Source organism: Portunus trituberculatus, chromosome 23 (genome assembly GCF_017591435.1).
Source record: "Portunus trituberculatus isolate SZX2019 chromosome 23, ASM1759143v1, whole genome shotgun sequence".
Taxonomy (NCBI): Eukaryota; Metazoa; Arthropoda; class Malacostraca; order Decapoda; family Portunidae; genus Portunus; species Portunus trituberculatus.
The window spans coordinates 14,630,820-14,655,819 of record NC_059277.1 but is presented as its reverse complement, the minus strand read 5'-3'; the positions used below and the strand labels follow the sequence as shown (position 1 = coordinate 14,655,819).

The 25,000-nt window shown below is 41.7% G+C and overlaps 1 protein-coding gene across 1 annotated transcript; it reads right to left on the bottom strand.

The window, feature by feature from the left end:
• Nucleotides 1-2,703: 2,703 nt before the first annotated feature.
• Nucleotides 2,704-15,129, bottom strand: LOC123507938. Its single transcript, XM_045261296.1, has 3 exons — nucleotides 15,005-15,129; nucleotides 7,772-8,013; nucleotides 2,704-4,386 (listed from the first exon to the last, which is right to left on the bottom strand). The coding sequence occupies exons 1-3, from the start codon at nucleotides 15,066-15,068 to the stop codon at nucleotides 3,760-3,762; spliced, it is 933 nt and encodes a 310-aa protein (XP_045117231.1). The 5' UTR covers nucleotides 15,069-15,129; the 3' UTR covers nucleotides 2,704-3,759.
• Nucleotides 15,130-25,000: the final 9,871 nt, after the last annotated feature.

Genomic DNA, 25,000 nt, shown 5'->3' with positions numbered 1-25,000 from the left:
CATTCTTGATCTTTTCCTAACCTCCAACCCTTCTGCTTACTCTGTTAAACTTTCCTCTCCGTTGGGCTCCTCCGACCACAATCTAATTTCCGTTACCTGTTCTATCACTCCAGTGCAGCCTCAGGACCCGCCTAAGCGGAGGTGCTTCTGGCATTTTAACTCTGCTAAGTGGGAGGAACTAAGGCAGTACTATTCTGATTTCCTTGGGATGATTATTGTTTTCATGTCAGAGATCCTTCTCTTTGTGCCGAGCGCATAACAGAGGTGATTATCTCTGGCATGGAGCTATACATTCCTCATACTTTCTCTAACCCTAAAGCTAAAAAGCCTTGGTTTAACTCTGCTTGTTCTCGTGCTGTCAATGATAGAGGCGGCTCACAAACGGTTCCGTAGCCATCCAACTGCTGAAACTCATGCCCTATATATTTCTGCCCGTAATCATGCCAAATCTATTCTCCAACTTACTAAAACTCTTTCATCAATAGAAAATGTCAAAGTCTTTCCAATTCTAACTCCTCTCGAGATTTCTGGCATCTAGCCAATAATATCTCTAACAACTTTACTTCTTCGTCTTTCCCTCCTTTACTTCATCCAGATGGCTCTACAGCTGTCTCTTCTTTTCTAAAGCTGAACTCTTCGCTCAAACCTTTGCTACCAACTCAACTTTGGATGATTCTGGGCATATTCCTCCTACTCCTCCACCCTCTGACTACTTCATCCCTAAAATTAAAATTCTTTATAAAGACGTTTTCCTGGCCCTCTCTGGCCTTGATTCTCGGAAGGCTTACGGTCCGGATGGAGTCCCTCCTGTTGTTCTCAAAAACTGTGCTTCCGAACTCGCTCACTGCCTGGTCAAACTCTTTCATCTGTGTCTCTCTACTTCTATTTATCCTTCTTGCTGGAAGTTTGCTCACATTCAACCTGTCCCTAAAAAAGGTGACCACTCCAATCCTTCTAACTACCGCCCTATAGCTTTGATTTCCTGCCTTTCTAAAGCCTTTGAGTCTATCCTTAATAGGAAGATAATGAGGCATCTATCAGCTCACAACCTTCTCTCTGATTGCCAGTATGGTTTCCGTAAAGGCAGATCTACTGGTGATCTTCTTACTTTCCTAACTGAATCTTGGTCATCCTCTTTTAGGGACTTCGGTGAAACCTTTGCTGTCGGCCTTGACATATCGAAAGCCTTCGATAGAGTCTGGCACAAATCTTTAATTTCTAAACTACCCTCCTACGGATTCTATCCTTCTCTCTGTACCTTCATCTCCAGTTTCCTTTCCGATCGTTCTATTGCTGCTGTAGTAGACGGTCACTGTTCTTCCCTAAAACTATCAACAGTGGTGTTCCACAGGGTTCTGTCCTATCACCCACTCTCTTTCTATTATTCATCAATGATCTCCTAAATCTGACTCAATGCCCTATCCACTCCTATGCTGATGATACCACCTTGCATTATTCAACAGCGTTCAACAGACGCCCAACCCAACAACAATTAAATGACTCAAGGCGAGATGCTATAGGACGCCTAACTTCTGATCTTTCACTTGTTTCTGATTGGGGCAGAGAAAACCTGGTTTTGTTCAATGCCTCAAAAACTCAATTTCTACAACTATCTACTCGACATAACCTTCCAGACAACTATCCTCTCTTCTTCAATAACACTCAACTTCCCTCTCCTCTACATTAAACACACTCGGTCTATCCTTCACTAAAAATCTAAACTGGAAATTTCACATCTCTACTCTTGCTAAATCAGCTTCCAAGAAGTTAGGTGTCCTGTGGCGTCTTCGTCCATTTTCTCTCCCTCCCAGCTGCTTGCTCTGTACAGGGCCTTATCCGCCCGTGTATGGAGTATGGCTCTCATGTCTGGGGGATCCACACACAGCTTTACTAAACAAGGTGGAATCTAAAGCTTTTCGTCTTATCAACTCTTCTCCTCTAACTGACTGTCTTGATTCTTTAAGTCACCGCCGCAATGTTGCATCTTTATCTGTCTTCTACCGCTGTTTTCATGCTGTCTGCTCTTCTGAACTTGCTAACTGCATGCCTTCCCCCTCCTGCGGCCTCGCTGCACAAGACTCTCTACTTCTTCTCATCCCTATTCTGTCCATCTTCCTAATGCAAGAGTTAACCAGTATCTTCACTCCTTCATTCCCTACACTGGTAAACTCTGGAACTCTCTACCTGTGTCTGTATTTCCACCTGCCTATGACTTAAACTCTTTCAAAGAGGAGTGTCAAGACACCTCTTACGTTAACTGGACCCTCCTTTTAGATTTTTTGTTTTTCTTTCTCCTACTTTCCTCTTAACAGGGCCTGGCAACCAGCGGGATTTTTTTTTCCAACACTTTGTTTTCCCTTGGCCAGTGCCCTTGTAATGTAAAAAAAAAAAAAAAAAAATATATATATATATATATATATATATATATATATATATATATATATATATATATATATATATATATATATATATATATATATATATATATATATATATATATATATATATATATATATATATATACGTATATATAATTTTTTTCTGATTTCAATTCTCTCTGATCAATTTCTTTTTTATATTATTGTTCTCATTTTAACCTGTTATTTTCTTTCCTTCAAATATATGAATTTCAGGCAGAATCAACAAATTTATTATACACATTCTAATTCTAACTTCAATTTTTTTTTACAATATTAAATTTTCTTTATTTTATTTAATTTTCTCTGAATTTTCCTTTTCATAATTCACTTTTTTCTTGACTTATGATGTCCATGACTTGAGGCAGAATTGTCAAGACACACTTAATGATTTTTCTTTTGGGATTAACTCTTAGATTATTCCTGACTAGTTTTTATTTTCATTTCTATTTTTGTCTTGACTTGAGGCATACTTAATACATAAATACTTGGCATTTCAACTATTTTTAGCTCTCTCTCTCTCTCTCTCTCTCTCTCTCTCTCTCTCTCTCTCTCTCTCTCTCTCTCTCTCTCTCTCTCTCTCTCTCGACGTCAGGTAGAGTAAATATACAAATAATTTCATTTTCTATCTACTTTCTAAAATTCTTACTTATCGGTCATTTAACCTATGATTTGTTTCTACTCTTCTCTGTCTATTCCGGTTGAAACTAAGTTAAGTCGAGACACTACTTATTTTCCCCTTTATATACTAAATTTTTTCTCTCCAGTTGTTTGCCATCTTATTCATTTCAATGTTTTTTTTTCGAGTTTGCTTCCTCTCCTCGTTTTCCTTTCTATATATATTCCAAATTCTGCTTCAGTTCCTTCTTGTTTGGTTTATTCAATTGGTTTTCCTTCCTTTTCCCTTTTTTCTCACCCTTTCTGTAAGATCTTTGAAGTAATGTACATTCTACCTTCTTCATTATCACGTTTTATTTTTTCTCCTCCAATTTGTTCTGTGTTACAAGCTTCCTTTCGCTTCTTTTGCTCACTTTTCTATTTTCTGTTCGATCTCTCAGGTGTTACTTCTTTACACTACAAATTCTTTCCCGTCAAATTCCATACTTCTCTCTATTTGACCTTCCTGCCCATTTTTTTTTTTTTTTTCCATTTCTCTCCGATTATTATTTTTTTTTTTTTTTTTTTATCATGACAATTTTCAGATACCATTTTACATACATTACAAACTCTACAAATTCTCTCCAATTATCTCTCTTTTCATCAGTTCCTTCCCAATCTCTTTATACCCTTCGGTTTTGATGTCCCCGTTTTTCCCTCTCTTTGTGCCTCCCTTACAAGGCTCTTAGATGCTCAATCGTCTTATGGTGCTAAGGAGGCCAGGATCTGCTTTTCCTTCAATGGCACCGCCGCCTTGTGCCTGAGCCGCTTCCCCTCGCCTAGCACTCGCCTCCTGCTCGTCTTCCTCCTTCCCCAGTGTCGCCGATCGCATTTCAAGGAGTCTTAGGGCGCGTGGTATCGTTTTCCCTTCTTTAATCCGCTTTTCCTGTCCTGTAATTTCCTCCGGCGTGTGTATGCTACTATCCGGAGTTCGCGAACCGCTAACTGGGGTGCCCGCCGCGCTGCCTGGGGTGCACGCCTCACTGTCTGGGGTCTGCGCCTCGCTCTCCGGGGTGGTTGCCTCCTCCCCACCCTCCTCCAGGATCGACTTCGGTTTGTGTCTTGATGTGAGGCTACGGGAAGGTCTTCTTGGGGCTTGCGTTGGCGGGCGGGAGCGACGAAGGAGGGAGTGGGTGCGTTTGGGTGTTGTGGCGGACCTATAGGAGGGATGGTGATGATGGGGGTCGCACACCTCGAAGAGTTCCAAGGCACTGAGGCACTGGTCGGGGTGGCCGCCGCAGCTTACGCATTGCCGGCTGGACGCGGCTGTCGGGTCCGAGGTGGTGACAGCGAGGTGTTTGTGCAACGATACCTGTGGAGAGCGGAGAGAGAGAGAGAGAGAGGTGGGTTACTGAGAGGAGTTTGTGTTTGTATCTGTCTGTCTGTTTGTGTACATGTCATTTTGTTTATCCATCAACATATTCATCTATCTTTCCAAGTATCTATGCATCTGTATGTTTCTTTGTGTGCCTTTCTATCTATCTATCTATTTGTCTATTTGGCAATGACAAAAGTGGAAGTAAATGCACGATGCACGCGAGACCTAGGACGAGACGAATGTTCGTCAGAAAGAAGAGGACAGCTTAAGAAAGCAAAGAAGGGATGGTGGCTGGAAAAGCAAAAACACAAGCTGGAAGACGAATACGTATAGTGAAGAAGAAAGTGGATCTGACAAAAGAATACTGTGGAGAAGAAAGTGGACGGAGTACTGATGAGGATCCTGTGATGGACGAGGAAAGTGGAGACATCAAATCATCTTGTTCTTGCATCTTCGATAAAGGTTAAGCTGTATCAGTCACGATTTAACATTCCTCCCTCTCATTTGACATGCTTTCCATAATGATTCATCATTCATAGACATTTCATCTTGCTCTATTGACATCTAGAAGCATTATACGGACTAGAAATTGCTAAATTTGTTCTTTTGATTATTTTGATTTCATTGCTTCTGATGTTGTGAACTATCTTTTTTTTTTTTTTACTCTGTCCTATAGCGCCTGTAGGTATACTTGAAGAATATGTATAGGAAGCGCTGTTCAGCTTCGCCCCCATTAGTGGAGCATTAGGGTCCATATCACCACCCAAGCGCATCTTTGGTGTAACCACCTAGAACCTGGGCATCATGGTGACATGTAGGTAACTTTAAACCACTCGACAAATGGCATAGTTTCAAAGCGGTACGTGTTGGAATTCGAACCTACCCGTGGACATCTGCCCGATCTCCACGCTCACTACCTTATCCATTACGCCACCGCCTCCCTATTGCAGTAAAGGGATTAATTGAAGAGGAATAAGGAAGGAGATAAGAACAGAAGTGAAGGTTAGTTAAAAGAGCGATTTCTAACTGACAGTTTTGGCTTTATAAGTATAGATACATAGCCACCTGTCGGTCTTGCTGTCCGTCTCTGTCAATCTGCCAACAGCAAACTTTCTGATTCCTTTATAATTAATAGATTAGAGAAATAGTCTTCCATAAACACACACACACACACACACACACACACACACACACACACACACACACACACACACACCGCGTAGTGTAGTGGTTAGCACGCTCGACTCACAATCGAGAGGGCCGGGTTCGAGTCCCAGTAAGCGGCGAGGCAAATGGGCAAGCCTCTTAATGTGTGGTCCCTGTTCACCTAGCAGTAAATAGGTACGGGATGTAACTCGAGGGGTTGTGGCCTCGCTTTCCCGGTGTGTGTTGTGTGTTGTGTGTTGATGTGGTCTCAGTCATGCTGGACTCACACATACACGATTGTGGTGCCCCGACAGGCACGATTGGAATCGGGGCTAAAAAGTGCACGATTGTTCCCGATTATACAGGACAGGGCCGAGAGCCGGGAAAAGACACGATTATCGGTCATATCGGGGGAGTGATCGGGGTGGTGTCGCACCTAACGTGGCACTGTCGACCCGACATGAAATGATGATACGCTCGTTTCGGCGCGACAGGGGCGATGAACCCCCCGACGAACCCCCGACAACACCCTCATTTGCAAATTGCATCGCCCCATATCGCCCCATACGGCCCGGCAGGGGCGTATCATTGTTGCATTCGGGGCGAAAGAAGCGATGGTACGGGTATGTCGGATCCACAGCCCCGATGCATGCCACGACATATACATAGGTAGCCCACCACAACACCAGGTAAACACTCCAGCACCAGCCCTCAACGGTGCCACATCACCAGTGACTCAACACCACTACAAGCATGGACAGTTCCACGAAGGAACTAATTATGCTGGGGGTATGTGGTATGAGATACCACTTACTGAGGGCTCTTGTCGTCGACCAGTTTCTACTACCAGAGCCCAAACCAAAACGGAAGCAAAGGGCCTGGGTGTGGCTCTACCTCCAGAAAAAATTTTTGCCCCGATGCCCGGACATTCCCCGCAACGCCCGCATGCGCCATACGTTGCCCGATGACCCCAGAAACACCCCGATCACGCACGATTGATGCCCCGATAGTGTCTTTTCGTCCCCCGATGCCAAATTTCAGCCATCGTGCCTGTCGGGGCACCACGGTCGTGTATGTGTGAGTCCAGCATCAGTCCTACCCGAAGATCGGTCTATGAGCTCTGAGCTCGCTCCGTAATGGGGAGGACTGGCTAGGTGACCAGTAGACGACCGAGGTGAATTACACACACACACACACACACACACACACACACACACACACACACACACACCGCGTAGTATTGCGGTTAGCACACTCGTCTCGTCTCCCAGGCGCGGCGAGGCAAATGGGCAAGCCTCTTAATGTGTTGCCCTGTTCATCTAGCAGTAAATAGATATGGGATGTAACTCGAGGGGATGTGGCCTCGCTGTCCCCGGTGTGTGGAGTGCGTTGTGGTCTCAGTCCTACCCGAAGATCGGTCAGTATGACCTCTGAGTTCTTTCCGTAGGGGAAAGACTGGCTAGGTGACCAGCAGACGACCGTGGTAAATAACAATGAATTACCATGTACATTTTTAGAGTCAGTACTACGATATCAATAAGCCGTTTAGCATTATTATTATTATTCATTACTCTCTCTCTCTCTCTCTCTCTCTCTCTCTCTCTCTCTCTCTCTCTCTCTCTCTCTCTCTCTCTCTCTCTCTCTCTCTCTCTCAAACATAAAATCTTTACGAAAACTCCTTGTCTTGTACCCCTCCCTCTTATCATCTCCCTCTCTTCTCCCGCTCATCTCCTCTTTTCCCTCCCTTTCTACCTGCTGCTAATAACGCCACTTCACCTTTTTTCCATTCACCTTCGTCCTCCACTACCTGATTCCCAATTGTTGACTGTTTACTGAACTTGGGAATCCCCGTGAGAACTTCATGACAATGGATGTTTTTCACCGTCACCGAGGAAAGCTGGGAAAGGTGAGAGGTGGAGGGTGTCTTGTTTTCTCTCTCTCTCTCTCTCTCTCTCTCTCTCTCTCTCTCTCTCTCTCTCTCTCTCTCTCTCTCTCTCTCTCTCTCTCTCTCTCTCATCTTTACCTTTCTTCTATCCCTCACTTTCCTTGGTTTCCCTTCTTTTCCTTTCTCTTTCCACCTCTTCTCTTCTCTTCCCTTTCTTTCCTTTCTCTTCCCCTGCCACATATCTAGCCCTTCCCTCATTGCTCATCTTATCCTAAGCAGAACACCATGGCAGTGAGGAGGGACACTAGACAACACTCCTGACCAGCAACTCAATTCAACTCAACCAACCTTAGTTTTTGTCCTTCGCGGCAGAGTAGAAGGTGACTTCGGAAAATCTTGCCCAAATGCCGCTGCCAAGTCATGCTGGGCCGCTAGATCCAAGTCCTTGCCCAAGACGAGAGATCGGAACCCTCCCTGCCTTAGCGAGAGGGAGTAGCCAGCACGCCGCACCTCTGACGCTCCCTGAGGCATAAGTGACTGGGACCTCCGCGCCGCCCGCCTCCCCGTCACCGCCTCCATCACGCCACTACCTGTAGGAGGAACTCATGAAGGTATGCACGGTCGTTAATTTATACGAGTTTGGAAGAGAGAGAGAGAGAGAGAGAGAAGGGGGGTTGATTGTTAATTTATACCAAGACAAGGGGAAGGTAAAAGAGAGAAAGAAAAAAAAGAGAGAAGAGATGGAAGGCAATTTGATACTTTCACATTCTGGAGGACGAAAAGACAGATGTTTGATTGTTTATTTATACAGAGACTCGTTAAGAAAGAGAAAGAGGGACGGGTGAGGAGGAGAATAGAATACATAAGGAGATAATCGAATACTCGCAAATTCTGGGAAAGTTAAAAAACAAGTTTGAATATTAATTTGTAAAGAAAAGGCAGAAGTTAAGAAAGAAAAGATGGAAGGACAGGAAACGAATAGAGAAAGGTGGAGAATAGAGGAAGAGGAAAAAAGCAAAATAGATTATTAAAAGAAAGAAGTAGAAAAAGAAAAGAGAAAGAAAAACAAGACTAGAAATAAGTACGTACTGGTGGAGAATGGACGAAAAAAAAAAAAAAAGGAATAAGGGAATGTCACAAGTAAAGAAAGAGGAAGTTACGAAAACTGAAAAGCGGCAAGAGTAGAGAAAAAAAAGGGAAAAATAGAGAGAAGAAAAGATGGAAAGAAGGACCGAGGAGAAAAAAGAGATGATACAAAATGCAAAAAAAAAAAATCATAAAAAGGAATGAGAAATCTGTATGTCGGTGTGTACGTACAGGTCTCTCTCTCTCTCTCTCTCTCTCTCTCTCTCTCTCTCTGTTTGCATCTCTATTTATGTGTCTCACGAAATTTTGTGCTCATTAAAACTCCGTATCACTTTTTTCTTTATCACGGAGTCAGCTCAAAGGTAAAAGAAATAGAAGGAAAGAAGAGTTTGAAATGTCTCGCAGGCTGTACTTCTCTGTATCTGTCTCTCTTTGTATATACGAGTATGTTTTTTCATCCAACCTCACTTTTATTTCTAGATCACCTCGCCAGTTCAGTTGAGAGAGAGAGAGAAAGTTGGAAAATACTCCCGCTGGCTACCCACACACGTACCATTGAGTGAGGCCCCGAAACATTCCCGGGTTCAAAACAGTTCCAGTCTCATTTAACTGAACTGAACTTTTATGAACCGCCAACAACACCTCTTCAAATTTGCACAGTGGAAGTGGAAATAGTTGCACACACACACACACACACACACACACACACCAGTAATTTCAACGATTACATTAAAATGGAGTTAACGAGAGAGGACAAACAAGGAGGAAGATAAAAAGGAAAAGGAACCGCAAAGGACATGGAGGCGTGTTTCAGCAAAAAGGAAAGAAAAAGAAAAAGAAAAAAGAAACAAAAGATTGATTTCTTAAGATATTTAACTCGTGCCGAAAACGTTTGGGTGAAGAAGAGACACTCGGAATAAAAAAAAATGGCATAAAGAAAAACAAAAAATATTGGAGAAAACACATCAATAACAGAAAAGAAGATGAAAGAAAAAATGAGAGGAAGGAAAAAGAACCAAGGAAAACGGAGAGACGAACACACACACACACACACACACACACACACACACACACACACACACACTGATCCTGGGTTCGATCTCCAAGCTTTCTCATGAAGCTTGAATCCGTTTCAACTTCGAATCAGTTGCTCAGTATTTGAATGTACTGAGTGTGTTCTTCTTGTGCCTTAGTTTGTGGCGGTACAAGTGCGTATATACTGCTTTGAAGCGACACACACACACACACACACACACACAAAGGTAGCGGAGTGAAGAGGCAAACAGACAGACGGGTGATTGAAAAAAAATGGACTCGTTAAAATAGTGAACAGCTAAATAACAGCATCTCTCAAATGGAGAATAGCATCAGTGAGACAAAAGAAGTGAGCAGATGTGCCAGCCAGCCACTTGAGGAGAGATAGTAAAGCAAACCCATCACTTTAGAATGTGAAGCCATCGGAATGTAGTTGCTTCTTTGAAACACGAATTAATTACTGAGACGATGTCCTTTAGTAGTAGATGCACCTGATCAGAATACAGTGGTATGTTGTCCAAAATTAATTGTGTAAAAGAGATAGAAAGAAAAAATTAATACAGCCTCGTGTTGTTGTTCCTGCATGAGGTGAAATGTTGCCATATGATAAACACGCCATGATGGACTGACCTGTTATGAGAATTCAGTGGCGTATTGGTTGAGTATAATTTATCAATGTAAAAAGTGATACCGAGATGGGATACAAACGACTGATGCAGAAACTCATTTGTTTCACGGATTGAGGTTTACCAAACTTACGTCAAAAATGCAAATAAAAAGAACATGCAGTCATGCTCCATTGAAGATAATGGGCGTACAGATGGTACACGCAGGTCGGAGTAATGGCGCTGCCGCTGCCACACAGGGAACAAATACCACATCACCACTTGAGGCCCGCATGCAATTTTTCAGAGTAAGTACAAATACTATAAAATGCACATGTATTTATGTAATGTATATATGCGTGCGTTTATATATGTATTTATATACAAGTATAGGTGTGTATATACAACCATATACATATACACCAATTCAACGAAGATTTTTTAATTAAGTAAGAAGGGTATTGGCCAGTGGCAACAAAAAGAATGAAAAAAGGAACATTTAGGTGCTATTCCCAAAAAGACATGTCAAAAGGATAATTCAAAATTAAAGGGTAAGTGTCTTGAAACCTCCCTCTTGCAAGAGTTCAAGTCATAGGAAAAAGAAAATACAGAAGCAGGCAGGGAGTTTCAATGTAATAGAGTGACTGAGCACGCCTTCATTGGTGTTACAGTCTGGCCATGTGTTGCTGTTGCTTTGTGAGACTAGGGACTTATAACTGTGATAGTATACCATAATGATGGACTGTTGTCTTTACTACTACTATTACCACTACCAAGTAACAAAAGATAGACAACAAAAATACTCTTTATACTCTAGATTGGTGTTATAGTCTGGCCATGTGTTGCTGTTGCTTTGTGAGACTATGGACTTCATAATTGTGATGGCATGCCATAAAGGTGTCATGTTATCAGAATGTAATATCATTCTACCTAACAGTAATTTTATCTATAGTATAAAAGACCGAGTTGTTTGAGAGATTGATGAGGTCAAGTGTTGTTCATCATGAGCGAAGCAAAAGGCACCTAGATACTGATATGAATCCTTGCTCAGTCAAGGTCAACGCAGTGTGACAGTGATGGGTGAGCTTCGTCTCGCCCTTCCTGGCCGCACATTGTTCCCTATTAAGTTATACGGTAAAGATGGACTGCTGTCTTCATTACTATTATTACCACTACTAAATAACAAAAAAAAAGACAACAAAACATGTACAGCATCTATTCTCTCTCTTACTACATCCTCGGGCACCCGTCTTCCCCAGGTTTCCTCCCCATCACCACCACAATACAACCTCTCCCTCTCCCTTTTCACTCTCCCACTCTCCCCGTCCCAGCGACAATACACCCCACCTCCCGGCACACACCTACACCCTGCAGGAGCAACAAACACCCAATCACGCCCCCGTAAGGTAACTCAAGTTCTCCTAACATGTCCCAGCCTCTCCCAACCTCTCCCTCTCCCCTATCCCGTCTCCCTCCTCCTACATCAGCGACCATTAGTTTCCGTGCGACGCGAGAGTGGGGAAAGAGAGAGAGAGAGAGAGAGAGAGAGAGAGAGAGAGAGAGAGAGAGAGAGAGAGAGAAATACAGTACAAAAAAGTCAGGCACGTGAAAAAAAAAACATTAATCAAGGTTAATATGCATCTGATAGACAAATACAGATGACAGACAGACAGACACGGAGAGATGAGCAGATAAAGGGCAGACTGTGAGTGGATAGATAAGCGAACTCGTACTCAAATATACACAAGAGGCGAAGAATATAACAAACAATACAATGAAAAAATCAGGAAAATAAATAATACAGGCAAGGGAATTGACAAAGAGATGACAAGGTATTGAATCACAGAAGGCGGGAGTCAAAGGCATTGAATAAAGAACAATACGAGCAAAAAAAAAAAAAACTATACAGAAGAGAAGAATAGATCAAACAGCGAAGCAAACCAAGATTCTCATACACAAAAAGATGACGGGAAATAAAATCACACAAAAATAATGAGGAAATCAAACACTTAAAAAAAAAGGGAGAAGAAAAGAAAACAATCATACACTTAAGCAAATTCCGATAGTAATAGGGCTACACAAAAATAGATTATACAGATAAGTAAAACCAAGGAATGATACAGAGAGACGCGAGCTATCTAATCACACTAGAACAATAAGGAAAACAAACACACTTAGAAAAAGGAGGAAAAGAGGAAAACTATCGTGCACTCAAGCAAACTCAGATAGCAATATACACGTTGTCCAAGTGATAAGATATGAGTCGAGAGTTGCGCCACGTATTATCGCCGCCCGCTGGCCTTCTATACAGTGAGATAAGGGCATTCCCGTGTGTTTCCAAAGGAGTGATTGAGTAGGGACAGATTAGCAGGTTGTGATAGTGGTGGTGGTGTTAGTAGTAGTAGTAGTAGTAGTAGTAGTAGTAGTAGTAGTAGTAGTAGTAGTAAAGAAGGAGGAGGAAGAGAAAATAAAGGATAAAACTTAAATTGATAGTAATGATGATAATAATGATGATAAAAATAATGATAATGGTAACTGATAATGATAATAACAATAATAACAGTAATGATAATATAACTAATAATCACAACTAAATTAATCTTTTTACCATTTGTAGATTTCCAAACGTTATGTGTGAGAAAGATAACTCTCTCTCTCTCTCTCTCTCTCTCTCTCTCTCTCTCTCTCTCTCTCTCTCTCTCTCTCTCTCTCTCTCTCTCTCTCGTCCCACTTTTTAATTAACTGAAAGTAAAAAAGAAAAAAGGAAGAGAAGAAAGAGAAATAAAAGAAAACTATTAGGCTGTTTCTCTAGAGGGCTTCTCCTGTTAATAACACAGCAATCTCGTTAATCTGCCACTACAACCATAAAAACAGCCTTCCAAAGCCGTGTCACTTCTACCACAGTCTTTCTCATTGAAGCAGAGGTGCAACGCAAAGACCTCTCAAGATGAGCTCTTTAAATTAGTAACATCCTCATCTTCTACACCTTTTCTGCAACACTGCCTTCCTTGATGTCCCTGTCGCGTCTCAGAAACGCAGTTATGTATGGCGTTTTCTTTTCTCTCTTTTTTTGTTTTGTCCTCCTCCTCCCCCCTCCTCTTTTTCTCCTCTCGTTCTTGTCCTCCTTCTTCTCCTCCTTCTAGTGTGAACGTTCTGTCAGCAAATGTACAAAATAGAATGAAAATAAAGAAACAAAGAGAGAAGAGGAGAGTAGGACGAGGACGAGGAGGAGGTGGTGGTGGTGGTGGTGTTGTGCAGTCTGACAGGGAGGACGGAAACTAGAAGAGAAGAAAAACGAGGAGAAAAGAAGATAAAGGAGGAGGAGGAGGAGGAGGAGGAGGAAGAGAAGGTAGGTGGGGCTCATAAGTGGCTCCTGGATAGGTATTCACAGCCTCATTAGTCCTCCTGCAGGTGTTGTTTTTAATTAATGGTCAGAATGGTCCCTTTAAGTCCTTTCTGGAGGAGGAGGAGGAGGAGGAGGAGGAGGGGGATGGTTAGTTTGATATTGCCTGTTAAGATCAAAGAGCTGAGTGTGTATTGATTCGAATGGGTGTGTGACAGACTGACTAACTGACTGAGTGACTGACTGGCTGACTGACTGACATTCAATTTCTTGCTGAGTCACTCAGTATCTCAAACTTATTTATTACTCTCTCTCTCTCTCTCTCTCTCTCTCTCTCTCTCTCTCTCTCTCTCTCTCTCTCTCTCTCTCTCTCTCTCTCTCTCTCTCTCTCTCTCTCTCTCTCTCTCCAATCACACATTCTTTTAATCTCCTCACTGAGTTCCACACTTTTTTCATAAGTTTCATTAATCATTTAATTTGTGAATCTATTTTTCCTGAATTTATTTTTTGTCTCACTTTAGTCTAGAAGAAAATTAATGAATAGACAAATAAGCATAGGTGTATGATAGCTTTTTAGTATATTTTAGTGTATAATCATTGGTTTATATTTTTATTTATAGCTATTCTGTTTTTTTTTTTTTTATGTCTAAAAGAAAATGAAAAAAATAAAAAAAAATGGAAATGGTAACTTTTTAAATATATGTATTTCAGTTTAGTTGTAATATTTTTTTCTTTTTTTCTACATTTCATTATTAAGGTGATTTCGACAATTAATTTATCCACACCACCTGTTAATTAACGTAAGAATCTCAGGTCCACATGGGAACTAATGAAGGTCGGATTGTTATTGTTTTTTTTTTTCATTCGGTTACATTTGTCATTACGTGAAAAATAAAATTGCTACGATTCCTGAAATGTCAAGGTTATTAAAGTGTCTCGAAAATGATGATGATGATGATGATGATGATGATGAGGTGGAGGACTATAAAAAAGGTAGTTTTCGTGTGTGTGCGCGTGCGTGCGTGCGTGAGTTCCTGCGTGCGTGCTTTTCGCGGGTCATCACACACACACACACACACACACACACACACACACACACACACACACACACGCGCGCGCGCGCCTAACCTTTCAGTTCGTCAATAGCTTACGTAAAGGATTGAACAAAGGGTCAACTGAGAGAGAGAGAGAGAGAGAGAGAGAGAGAGAGAGAGAGAGAGAGAGAGAGAGAGAGAGAGAGAGAGAGAGAGAGAGAGAGAGAGAGAGAGAGAGAGATCCACGTATTTGTTCATAAAAGATATAATTCACTGACACAGACAGACAGACACACACACACACACACACACACACACACACACACACACACACACACACACACACACACACACACACAACACACACACACACACACACACACACACACACACACACACACACACACACAACACAACACAACACAACACACACACACACACACACACACACACACACACACACACACACCTGACCTACCTTTTCTGTCAGGTGGATTAGTTCCCGCCTTCACCTGTGCCACACCTGTCCACACTGTCTGCATGGCGCACACCTGCCGCCCACACACACACACACACACACACACACACACACACACACACACACACACACACACACACACACACACACACACACACACACACACACACACACACACACACACACACACACACACACACACACACACACACACACACAGGTCACCGAGTTTTTTCCTGCGTAAACAAAATTTTCTATGAAGTACACGGGTGATTAAGAGAGAGGGAGAAGGAGACGGGACGAAGGGGGAGAGGGAGAGGGAGAGAAAGAGAAGAGAAGAGAGAGGAGTCGTACCACAGTGTCACTTGTTTCTTTGCTTCTTGTCAGTGTTCCTTCTCAGTGACTATTGTTTGTGAATCTTTTGTTTGGCTGTTTGTGAATGTCAGTTTGGGAACAAATACACTCTCTCTCTCTCTCTCTCTCTCTCTCTCTCTCTCTCTCTCTCTCTCTCTCTCTCTCTCTCTCTCTCTCTCTCTCTCTCTCTCTCTCTCTCTCTCTCTCTCATCTCGTTTTCTTCCGTTTTAGTTTTCACATTCTTGAAATTCTAGTTTTATATTTTTGTCTGGTTCTTTTCATAATTGTCTTTCGTTTTGATCTCTCTCTCTCTCTCTCTCTCTCTCTCTCTCTCTCTCTCTCTCTCTCTCTCTCTCTCTTTTTTTTTTTTTTTTTTTTTTTTTTTCTTTAATTCCTGTGCAACACTGTACTTCTTACTGCTATCTTTGTCCTTCTTTTTCTCGTTTTATTGTTTTTGTCACTATTTGTCGCTTGTTTTCTTGTTACTCTCTTTCTTTAATTTTCCTCTCTCTTTCACTGTTTATCATTGTTTTTCTTTTTGCTCCGTTTTCTTTTAGTCTATTTTTCTTCTCTTTCGCTTTTTGGTTCGTTTTGAGTTGGAATATTTTTCTGCGTGTTTCCTTTTCTTTCTTTCTTTCTTTCTCTCTTTCTCGTTTTTACTTTCTCTTTCATCTACACCAGAATTCGCAGTTTATTTTTCTTTACATGTGTTTTATCTGATTTTTCTCTCTTCCTTATTCCTATTCTTTTTTTCCTTCCTTTTTCATCGAATTCGTATGGCAGTTCGTTTAATTTTTTTTACTTTTTCTTTTTTCTGTTTATTTTCTTTTTACTCGTTCATCTTTTTCCATATCTTTCTTCTTTTTTCATTTTTGTTTCTTTCACATTCATTTAGTTTTTTTCTATATATTTTTACTTATATTTTCTTTTCGGTTTTTTTATTTGTCTTTAGTCATTATTTTTCATATTTTTCTTTTCTTAATTCATTCATTTCGTTCATTTTTTTTTTTTTTATTGTCTTTTATTTCTTACGCGTCTTTTGTTGTTTTAATTTTTATTTTTCATGTCATTTCTTTGATCAACGAATTCAAGCTTTATTTATTACATGTCTAAATATTTTCTTATCAGTATGTATCTCTTTTCTCTTTCCTCTTTAAGTTTTCCTTTACTATATATATGTCGAGTCTTCCCCTTTAGCAACCATTTTTTTCATCCTTATTTATTTTCATACCTCTTTCTCTATTTTTTTCTCTCTTTCTTTCTGATCTTCACCTCATCTTTTTTTACCTTTGCTTTACCCTGTATTTTTCACTCGTGCATCCTGTCCTTTGATATAATCTTTCTATGAACCACTTTTCTTTTTCTTTTTTTTGTCACTCGCCACACGATGATGAAGCGACCGGGGTGGAAAACAACTTTACAACGAGTTCCCAACACTTAAAAACTTTCAAGAATCCTTAATTTTCTCCTGAGGTTCTCATTTCCCTTCATGTTTACCTCCTTATAGCTTTCCTCATCCGTAAACTTGTTATGTAGGAAGGGAGGAGGAGTAGGAGGAGCAACAGAAGTAGGTATCAGTATTAATTGAGGTAAAGGAGGGAGACTAACAGAGGCCGGGAGAGTTAAGGACTGGAGAGGAGGGAGATCCAGATGATTAATTTATGAACTTTGCACGATTTGTGAAAGGGAGCAGAAGAGAGACGGTTAGATAAGGACGAAGGGAGGGGAAGAGGGAGTGAGGAATCTAAGGGAAATTTGTGCGAGTTTTTTAATGAAATGTGACTGGGAAAAGAAAGGAAAGGAGAGGAGATAGTTTGCGTGGGAGTTTCCTACGGGGAGGGAGAAAAGAGAGAGAGAGAGAGAGAGAGAGAGAGAGAGAGAGAGAGAGAGAGAGAGAGAGAGAGAGAGAGAGAGAGAGAGAGATGGTGTAAAGTAAAAAAAAAAAGAGAAGTGAAAATTAAAGAGAAAGTGTGAGAGATGTTGTGTCACTGGGTTTTTTATAGATTTTAACAGAAGAAATGTAAGAGAGAGAGAGAGAGAGAGAGAGAGAGAGAGAGAGATAACGTTGTAAGGATGAAGTCTGTGTAAGTTTCTTGAGAGAGAGAGAGAGAGAGAGAGAGAGAGAGAGAGAGAGAGAGAGAGAGAGAGAGAGAGAGAGAGAGAGAGAGAGAGAGAGAGGATAAAAAGGAAGGAAAGAAGAAGGTTGACGTACGAAATAGAAAAGTGAAGTCGACAATAGTTTTTGAGGATGAGAAACAGAGAAAACGGCGATCAGAAAAAAGGAAGGAGAGAAGAAAACATCAATATTTTTTCATAGAATGAGAAACGAAGAGGAAAGGAGGATTGAAAAAAAAAAGAGGACAGAAGATAAAGCGCGAATATATAAGTGAAATTCCCAAGAGTTTTAAAGTTCAGGAGACAAGAAGGAGAAGAGCGGGAAGTGAAGACGTGGCGGCAAACTTGGCAGCACTTTTGAACTGAGGAGCGGTGGAAGAGCGACTCGCGAGGCTGAGGCGGCGGCGGAGAAGCCTAAGGCGGAGAAGGCTGAGGTGTGCAGGCCGGACCGGGCTGGGCGAGGGACGAGAAGGTGGCGTCTGGATGTTTACAGGTAGCTCAGTCTCTGTTATGAGGAGCCGGGCAGGGTGACGTCACGCCGCCTTGACGCTCACCCGGGGACGGCCATCTTGGAACACCACGACGGCAACACCGCTCCCTGGAGAATCGATCACTGCTGCTGCTGCTGCTGCCGCCACTGAAGCGGAGCAAATGAGGGGCAGCGCCCACCACGGGATGTATACAACCTGCTTGCTCCTCCTCTTCCTCCTCCTCCTCCTCCTCCTCCTCCTCCTCCTCCTCCTCCTCCTCCTCCTCCTCCTCTTAAGCCATCTTCCTCTTCTGTCGCCTTCACTTCAGCATCTTCTAACGCCTCCGCCTCCTCCTCCCCATCCTCACACTATGATTTGGTATTTCATCATTATTATAGTCATCGTTATCATCATCATCATCATCATCTTCTTCTTCTTTTCTTCTTCTTCTTCTTCTTCTTCTTCTTCGTCACTTGCTTTTAACGTTATTTTCTTCTTTTTTTTCTCCTCCTCCTCCTCCTCCTCCTCCTCTTCCTGTTCTGTCCCTGGTCTTCTTCCTTGCGAATGTTTCAGCAGTTGATTAGTCTCTCTCTCTCTCTCTCTCTCTCTCTCTCTCTCTCTCTCTCTCTGATAGAAATGTCGCTAGTGTAACAGAAAGGTCACCTCTGCAATCTCGCGCAGTGGTAGCAAGGTCAACAGTATCACGTGACTCGCCAAGCACAGAACACCGCCCCTAACCCCCGTCGCTCCAAGAAAGGTCTCACTCACTTATTCCAGTCATGATAGTGAGGTTTAGGATTGTAGTGTCATTTATTCACATCTCTTCCAAGAATTTCTTCAAGTTCAATTTTTTTTTTTTTTTTGTATTAACTGTTTCATTGCTACTTGGTTGGTTTTATCACAGGGGTATGGATGGTGGGAGGCCTTCATCTTTACTATCCTTTATCTTGACGAGTTGTACCCTGGTGTGTTGCATCTCACGGTATAGGTTTTGTTTTCTTGTTTCTCTTTTATCCTTTTTTTAGGAACCAGAAGATTCTTGTTTGTTTTGTTTTTTTTTTTTCTCCGTATTTTCTAGTATTTTCTGGTAACGTCCTCTTTCTCGGCTCTATGATTGTAATTATATTTCTTTTAGCAACATTTTCTTCTCTGTATTTTTGTGATAATATTTTTAACAAACATTCTTTTATAGCGTCCTCTTGATCCCTTTATATAAATGTAGTTTTTCTTACAAGGATTCATCGCTAGCGCCTTTTTCCTTTCTGCACTCTCGTAATTGTATTTTTAGCAAGCATAATAATGTCCTCTTCTTCTCCTCTATTATACATTTTATACACTTCTCTCTCTATCATTCTTATTCCTGCGCCTTCCAATAAAAACTTCTAGGTCTTCATATTCTGGCCCACGCACATCACACGTTCCTTCATTATAAAATCCATTTCTCCCACTCAATCAACGAGTCTCTCTCTTATACTTTCTCGTACTTCTCTTTACCCGTAAGAACCGACACGTCTGCAGCTGTTCGTTCTTCCTTTGTGTTCCCTTGTATCCCGGACGAAGACATAACCGGCGGTAAAGCATCGTTCAGTTCAGGTCTGTGTGAGGAGCGGCAGGTGTATGTTTCCCAGGCACTCCACATCTGGGAGGCCTGAGAGGGTCGTGTGGGACGTTGTTAGAGAGAGAGAGAGAGAGAGAGAGAGAGAGAGAGAGAGCAGGTAGGCGAAGGGCACAGAGAAGGCCAAAAGGTTCCCCCGTCCTTCTTCTTCTCCTCCTTCCTGTCTCCTTCCCCCCATTCTCTTGATCTTCTTATTCTCCTCCTTCCCTCCCTCCTTCCCTTCCTCACTCACTCCCTCCTCATCTTCCTCCTATTCATTTTACACCTTTTCCTTCACCACCTCCTCCTATTCTAATTGTACTTCCTGCTCTTCCTCCTCTTCTATTTTCCCTTCTTAGTCTAAGTCTGTATACCACGCCAACACCTCCTCCTCTAGACGGTGCAGTAAGTTCCTCAAGTTGTAAGCCATGTAACTCTACTCCTTCCAAACATTACTAGGACATGAGGAGCTGCTTGGGGAGATCAGACTTAAGTGAATACAGAGAGGGAGAGAGAGAGCGCGGTTTCAGTTCCTCCTTAATTCAGCGCTAATGATGAAAAATACTTACGCCTCGTTATCTTCTCTTTTCCTCTATTGAATTATCTCCTTTATGTGCTGTTTTTGTTTTCTGGTAATTTTTATTTTTGTGTTTTTATCTCGTGTTGTATTAATTTTCTCCTAGTGGATAATTTTTTCCAGCACTCACTATAGCAATAATCTTTCTCCCGTCTACTCTTTTTTGGGAGGGACAGCGATGGGTGGTGACAAAAGGAAGGCTTCTGCTACTCCGTGTCTCTTCATTTTTGCCTCCTCTTCTTTTTTTCTTCTTCTTTTGATTCGTGTTCCTTTTCCTTTCTATTTTTTTAGTTTTTTTTTTCTTCGTTTCTTGCACTCGTTCATTTTTTCATTCTTCTTGGTTTGTTCTTTTCTTGTCTTTTTTTCAATTTTTATGCATATTTTTCTTTGTTTCTTTCATTCGTTCGTTTACCCATCCCATTCTTCTTCTTTAGTTCTCTCCCTTGTTTCTGTTCTTTTTTTTTTTTTTCCTCCTCCTCCTCCTCCTCCTCCTCCTCCTCCTCCTCCTCCTCCTCCTTTTTTCCTCTTTTTCCTCTTTTTTTCCACTTCCTTGTTTTCTTTAAGTATTCCTTTTCCATGCTTATATTTTGTTTCACTTCTCGTCTTTCCCTTTCTTACTTTCAGCTTTAATTCTTTTCAAAGTTATGACGTTTCACTTTAACCTTTTCATTTATTTTCACTGTGTATGTGTTTGTGAGAGAGAGAGAGAGAGAGAGAGAGAGAGAGAGAGAGAGAGAGAGAGAGAGAGAGAGAGAATGCCTTTCTTCTTCCTTGCCTAACTTCATTATACAGTTTATGTTGAGTTCATAAGAATTTTGATACTTTTCTGTTACCGTAATGCATATTCACTTGATATTTAGGTTGGCTTCAAGCTTCATAAAAGTGGATTTTAAAAAGGAGATAGAAAGTAATTGGTTCTTAGATAGTGGTAGATGAACGGAATAGACTCAGTAATGAGGTTGTTAGTGCTGAGTCATTAGGGAGCTCTAAAAGAAGATTAGATAAATTTACGGATGGAGATGAAAAGCAGCATTTCTCGTACAGGGACTGCCACGTATGCATATGTCTGATGGTTTCTTGCAGCTGCCCTTGTGTTCTAATGCTATGTGTGAAGGGGACCAGGTCTAAAGTGCTTATTAGTGTAGTGTGAAGCAAATATAAAAGAAAATATGTATGATACGTAGAAGCAAATATTCAACTTTTTCCCCCCTCTATTTTGGTGTATCCATAGATTGCTCGCTGAGGTGTGTGACAGGGCAGGGAGAGAGTGAGATGGAGGGAAAGGAGAGGTGAAGGGACGTAAGGAGGGCTGACGGGAAGGAGAAGGGATGAGGGGAAAGGCGTTGGTGAGAGGACAGACAGGGTAATGTAAGAGCTGGAGAAGTAGTGGGTAACAGGACAGAGAGGTGGATGCTGAGGGAGAGTGAGTGCAAGGAAAAATACTTCATGGATAGTATATTGTCCAGGGTAATCAAACCTCAAGCACTGAGCTATTCTGGAACCAAATTTGATGGCAAGTTGACAGAAATGTTCATCGCTCGCACAAAAGTATGTCCTTCGCCGTTGTTCATTACAATAAAGAAATGTCCCACTTTCAAAATGACGTGAATCCCTGAGATTTTGAAGGACGATTGATATTTCGGCATTAGGAATATGAATAATACACTTCCTATCTCTAGCTTCGATGTTGGATTGCGTTAAGAAGTTTTTTTTTTTTTTTTTCACGTAAGAACAGAGTTGGCCAAGGTCAACAGAAAGAACAACAACAACAAAAAGGGACTACTTAACTACCAGCCCCCGTGCAGGGAGTAGAGAAAGTAAGAGTGCTTTGGATCCACTTGTGCTGTGAGCCATTCTTCTATTCGAGCCACGTAATCGCTTTTCGGTATACTATAAGATATTTTAGAACAGGGGTGGACAAACTTTTCAGTGCTAGGGCCACCTTGAAAATAATCACAATCTCATAGGGCCGCATACTAAATTAACCCAAAATCATTAATATTTAGGATACAAATTAAAGGCTTCTAAAGAAAAGGCTATTCTCACACGCATGTGCACACTTGTGGGAAGAAAATTAAATGCTCACAATACTATTTGGCGTTGCCTATTAACTTGCTCTTTCAAATTTACTAACATTTGTCGAGCCGCATGAATTCCTTTGGCGGGACGAAGTTTGCCCACACCTGTTTCAGGATACAAGCAGTTAACCAGTGCCACTCAGTCACAGATCATATCCACTTTCATTCTGCACTGAAATCCCCACCCGTTCCGTTCCCCGGTAGCTAAAGTGATCAAGGGGATGGAAACAAAACGCATCTTTCATTTTAAACGTTGTGATTGCTGTGTTTCCGGAATGCCGCTCCATAATCTTTAGTAGAGTCGAAGTGTAAAGGTTGGTCAAGTCTATTTTGAAACTGGCTCTGAATATAAACGAGAGATTTTTATTGACCCAGAAAATTTCCTCTCAATTATATTTACAATTTTCAGCCTGGTAAAGGGAGAAAAAAGATTGCCCTTATCGACCCACGCAGTGAAAGTCTCAGCTGTCTGTTTGCCCGCTGCTTTTGTGTAATGAGGCGCCAGTAACGACCGTGTGCGTCATCCTGGCTGCAGCTGATCAAGAACAGGAGAGCAAGGTCACTGTGGGAATATTGACTGTATATTCTCTCTCTCTCTCTCTCTCTCTCTCTCTCTCTCTCTCTCTCTCTCTCTCTCTCTCTCTCTCTCTCTCTCTCTCTCTCTCTCTCTCTCTCTCTCTCTCTCTCTCTCTCTCTCTCTCTCTCTCTCTGTGTGTGTGTCTCTCTGTGTGTGTGTGTGTGTGTGTGTGTGTGTGTGTGTGTGTGTGTGTGTGTGTGTGTGTGTGTGTGTGTGTGTGTGTGTGTGTGTGTGTTCACTGTTTGATCTGCTGCAGTCTCTGACGAGACAGCCAGACGTTACCCTACGGAACGAGCTCAGAGCTCATTGTTTCCGATTTTCGGATAGGCCTGAGACCAGGCACACACCACACACCGGGACAACAAGTTCACAACTCGATTTACATCCCGTACCTACTCACTGCTAGGTGAACAGGGGCTACACGTGAAAGGAGACACACCCAAATATCTCCACCCGGCCAGGGAATCGAACCCCGGTCATCTGGCTTGTGAAGCCAGATGTGTGTGTGTGTGTGTGTGTGTTTCACTTTTTGACCTGCTGCAGTCTCTGACGAGACAGCCAGACGTTACCCTACAGAACGAGCTCAGAGCTCATTATTTCTGATCTTCGGATAGGCCTGAGACCAGGCACACACCACACACCGGGACAACAAGGTCACAACTCCTCGATTTACATCCCGCACCTACTCACTGCTAGGTGAACAGGGGCTACACGTGAAAGGAGACACACCCAAATATCTCCACCAGGCCGGGGAATCGAACCGCGGTCCTCTGGCTTGTGAAGCCAGCGACTCTGTGTGTGTGTGTGTGTGTGTGTGTGTGTGTGTGTCTCTCTCTCTCTCTCTCTCTCTCTCTCTCTCTCTCTCTCTCTCTCTCTCTCTCTCTCTCTCTCTCTCTCTCTCTCTCTCTCTCTCTCTCTCTCTCTCTCTCTCTCTCTCTCTCTCTCTCTCTCTCTCTCTCTCTCTCTCTCTCTCTCTCTCTCTCTCCATAAATCCTTTATATCATCCCTCATTTTCTTTATTTCATCACAGGTTCTTTTTTCATCACTTTACAATTTCTTATGTTTCCTTCATGACTTTAAATGTTTTTTTCTGTTTCATCATTTCTTTTCTTTTCTTTTTGATCACTGTTGACCTTCTACACAGATTGTTTTCTATTCTTTCATCGTTTCGCCATTTTGTTTCGTCACTTCCTTCTTTTCTTTCTCTTCGTCACTTTAATACCTTCTATACAGGTCCTTTTCTTTTCGTTTTACTTTTCCATCGCTTAACCCTTTCTGTAGCATGACGCTTTTCCATATTTATTCTCCTTACTATTTGGTGATTTCATACAGCTTCAGAAACTCATGTGGGGATTAAAATAGTGACAATTGTGGCCATTAAGCTTCTGACCTTCATAGAGCCTTCCTAATGTAAATACAATGATGTGATCGTACTCAAATCTCAAGGTTGAAATGTGTCCTAGTATTGAAAGGGTTAATGTCTTCTTCATAGGTCCTTCTTCCACTTCTTTTCTTTAAGTTTTTCTACACAGGTCCTTTTCACTTTTTTTTCTTCGTGTGATCACTTTTGACCTTTTTCACAGGTTCTTTTCTTTTCTTTTCACTGTTTCGTCATTTGAAGGCCTTTTTCACAGGTCCATTTCTTCTTTTTTATTATTTCATCGCTTCTTCACAGTTCCTCTTTTTTAAACTATTTATTTTCTTTTCATTATTTCATCACTTAAGGGCTTATTCACAGGTCCTTTGTTTCCACTTCTTTTCTTTGTTTGATCGTTGTTGGCCTTCTACTCAGGTTCTTTTCTATCTTTTTCATTGTTTCATCATTTTGTTTCGTCACTTTTTTTCTGTTTCATCACTTTTAGGCCTTCTTCACAGGTCGTTATTTCACTTTTTTCCTACGTTTGATCATTGTTGGCCTCTTTCACAGGCACTTTTTATTTTTTCATTGTTTCGTCACTTTGTTTCGTCACTTCTTTTTTTTTGTGTGTGTTTCATCACTTGCTTCATCACTTTAAGGCCTTCCTCACAGGTCCTTATAAATTTTTCTTTACTTTGATCTTTTTTGGCCTTTTTTTCACAGGTCACTGTTGTCAAAAGGAAGAGAAGTTAAAACTCTGTGTATCTTACCCTCCCAACACTACGTGCGTTTCATAAATCTAGTCTGTAAACGACGCCCAGCTCAGTAGAATGTTTCGTTAAGGCTCACTGTTCTTTCTATTTACATGTGAGGG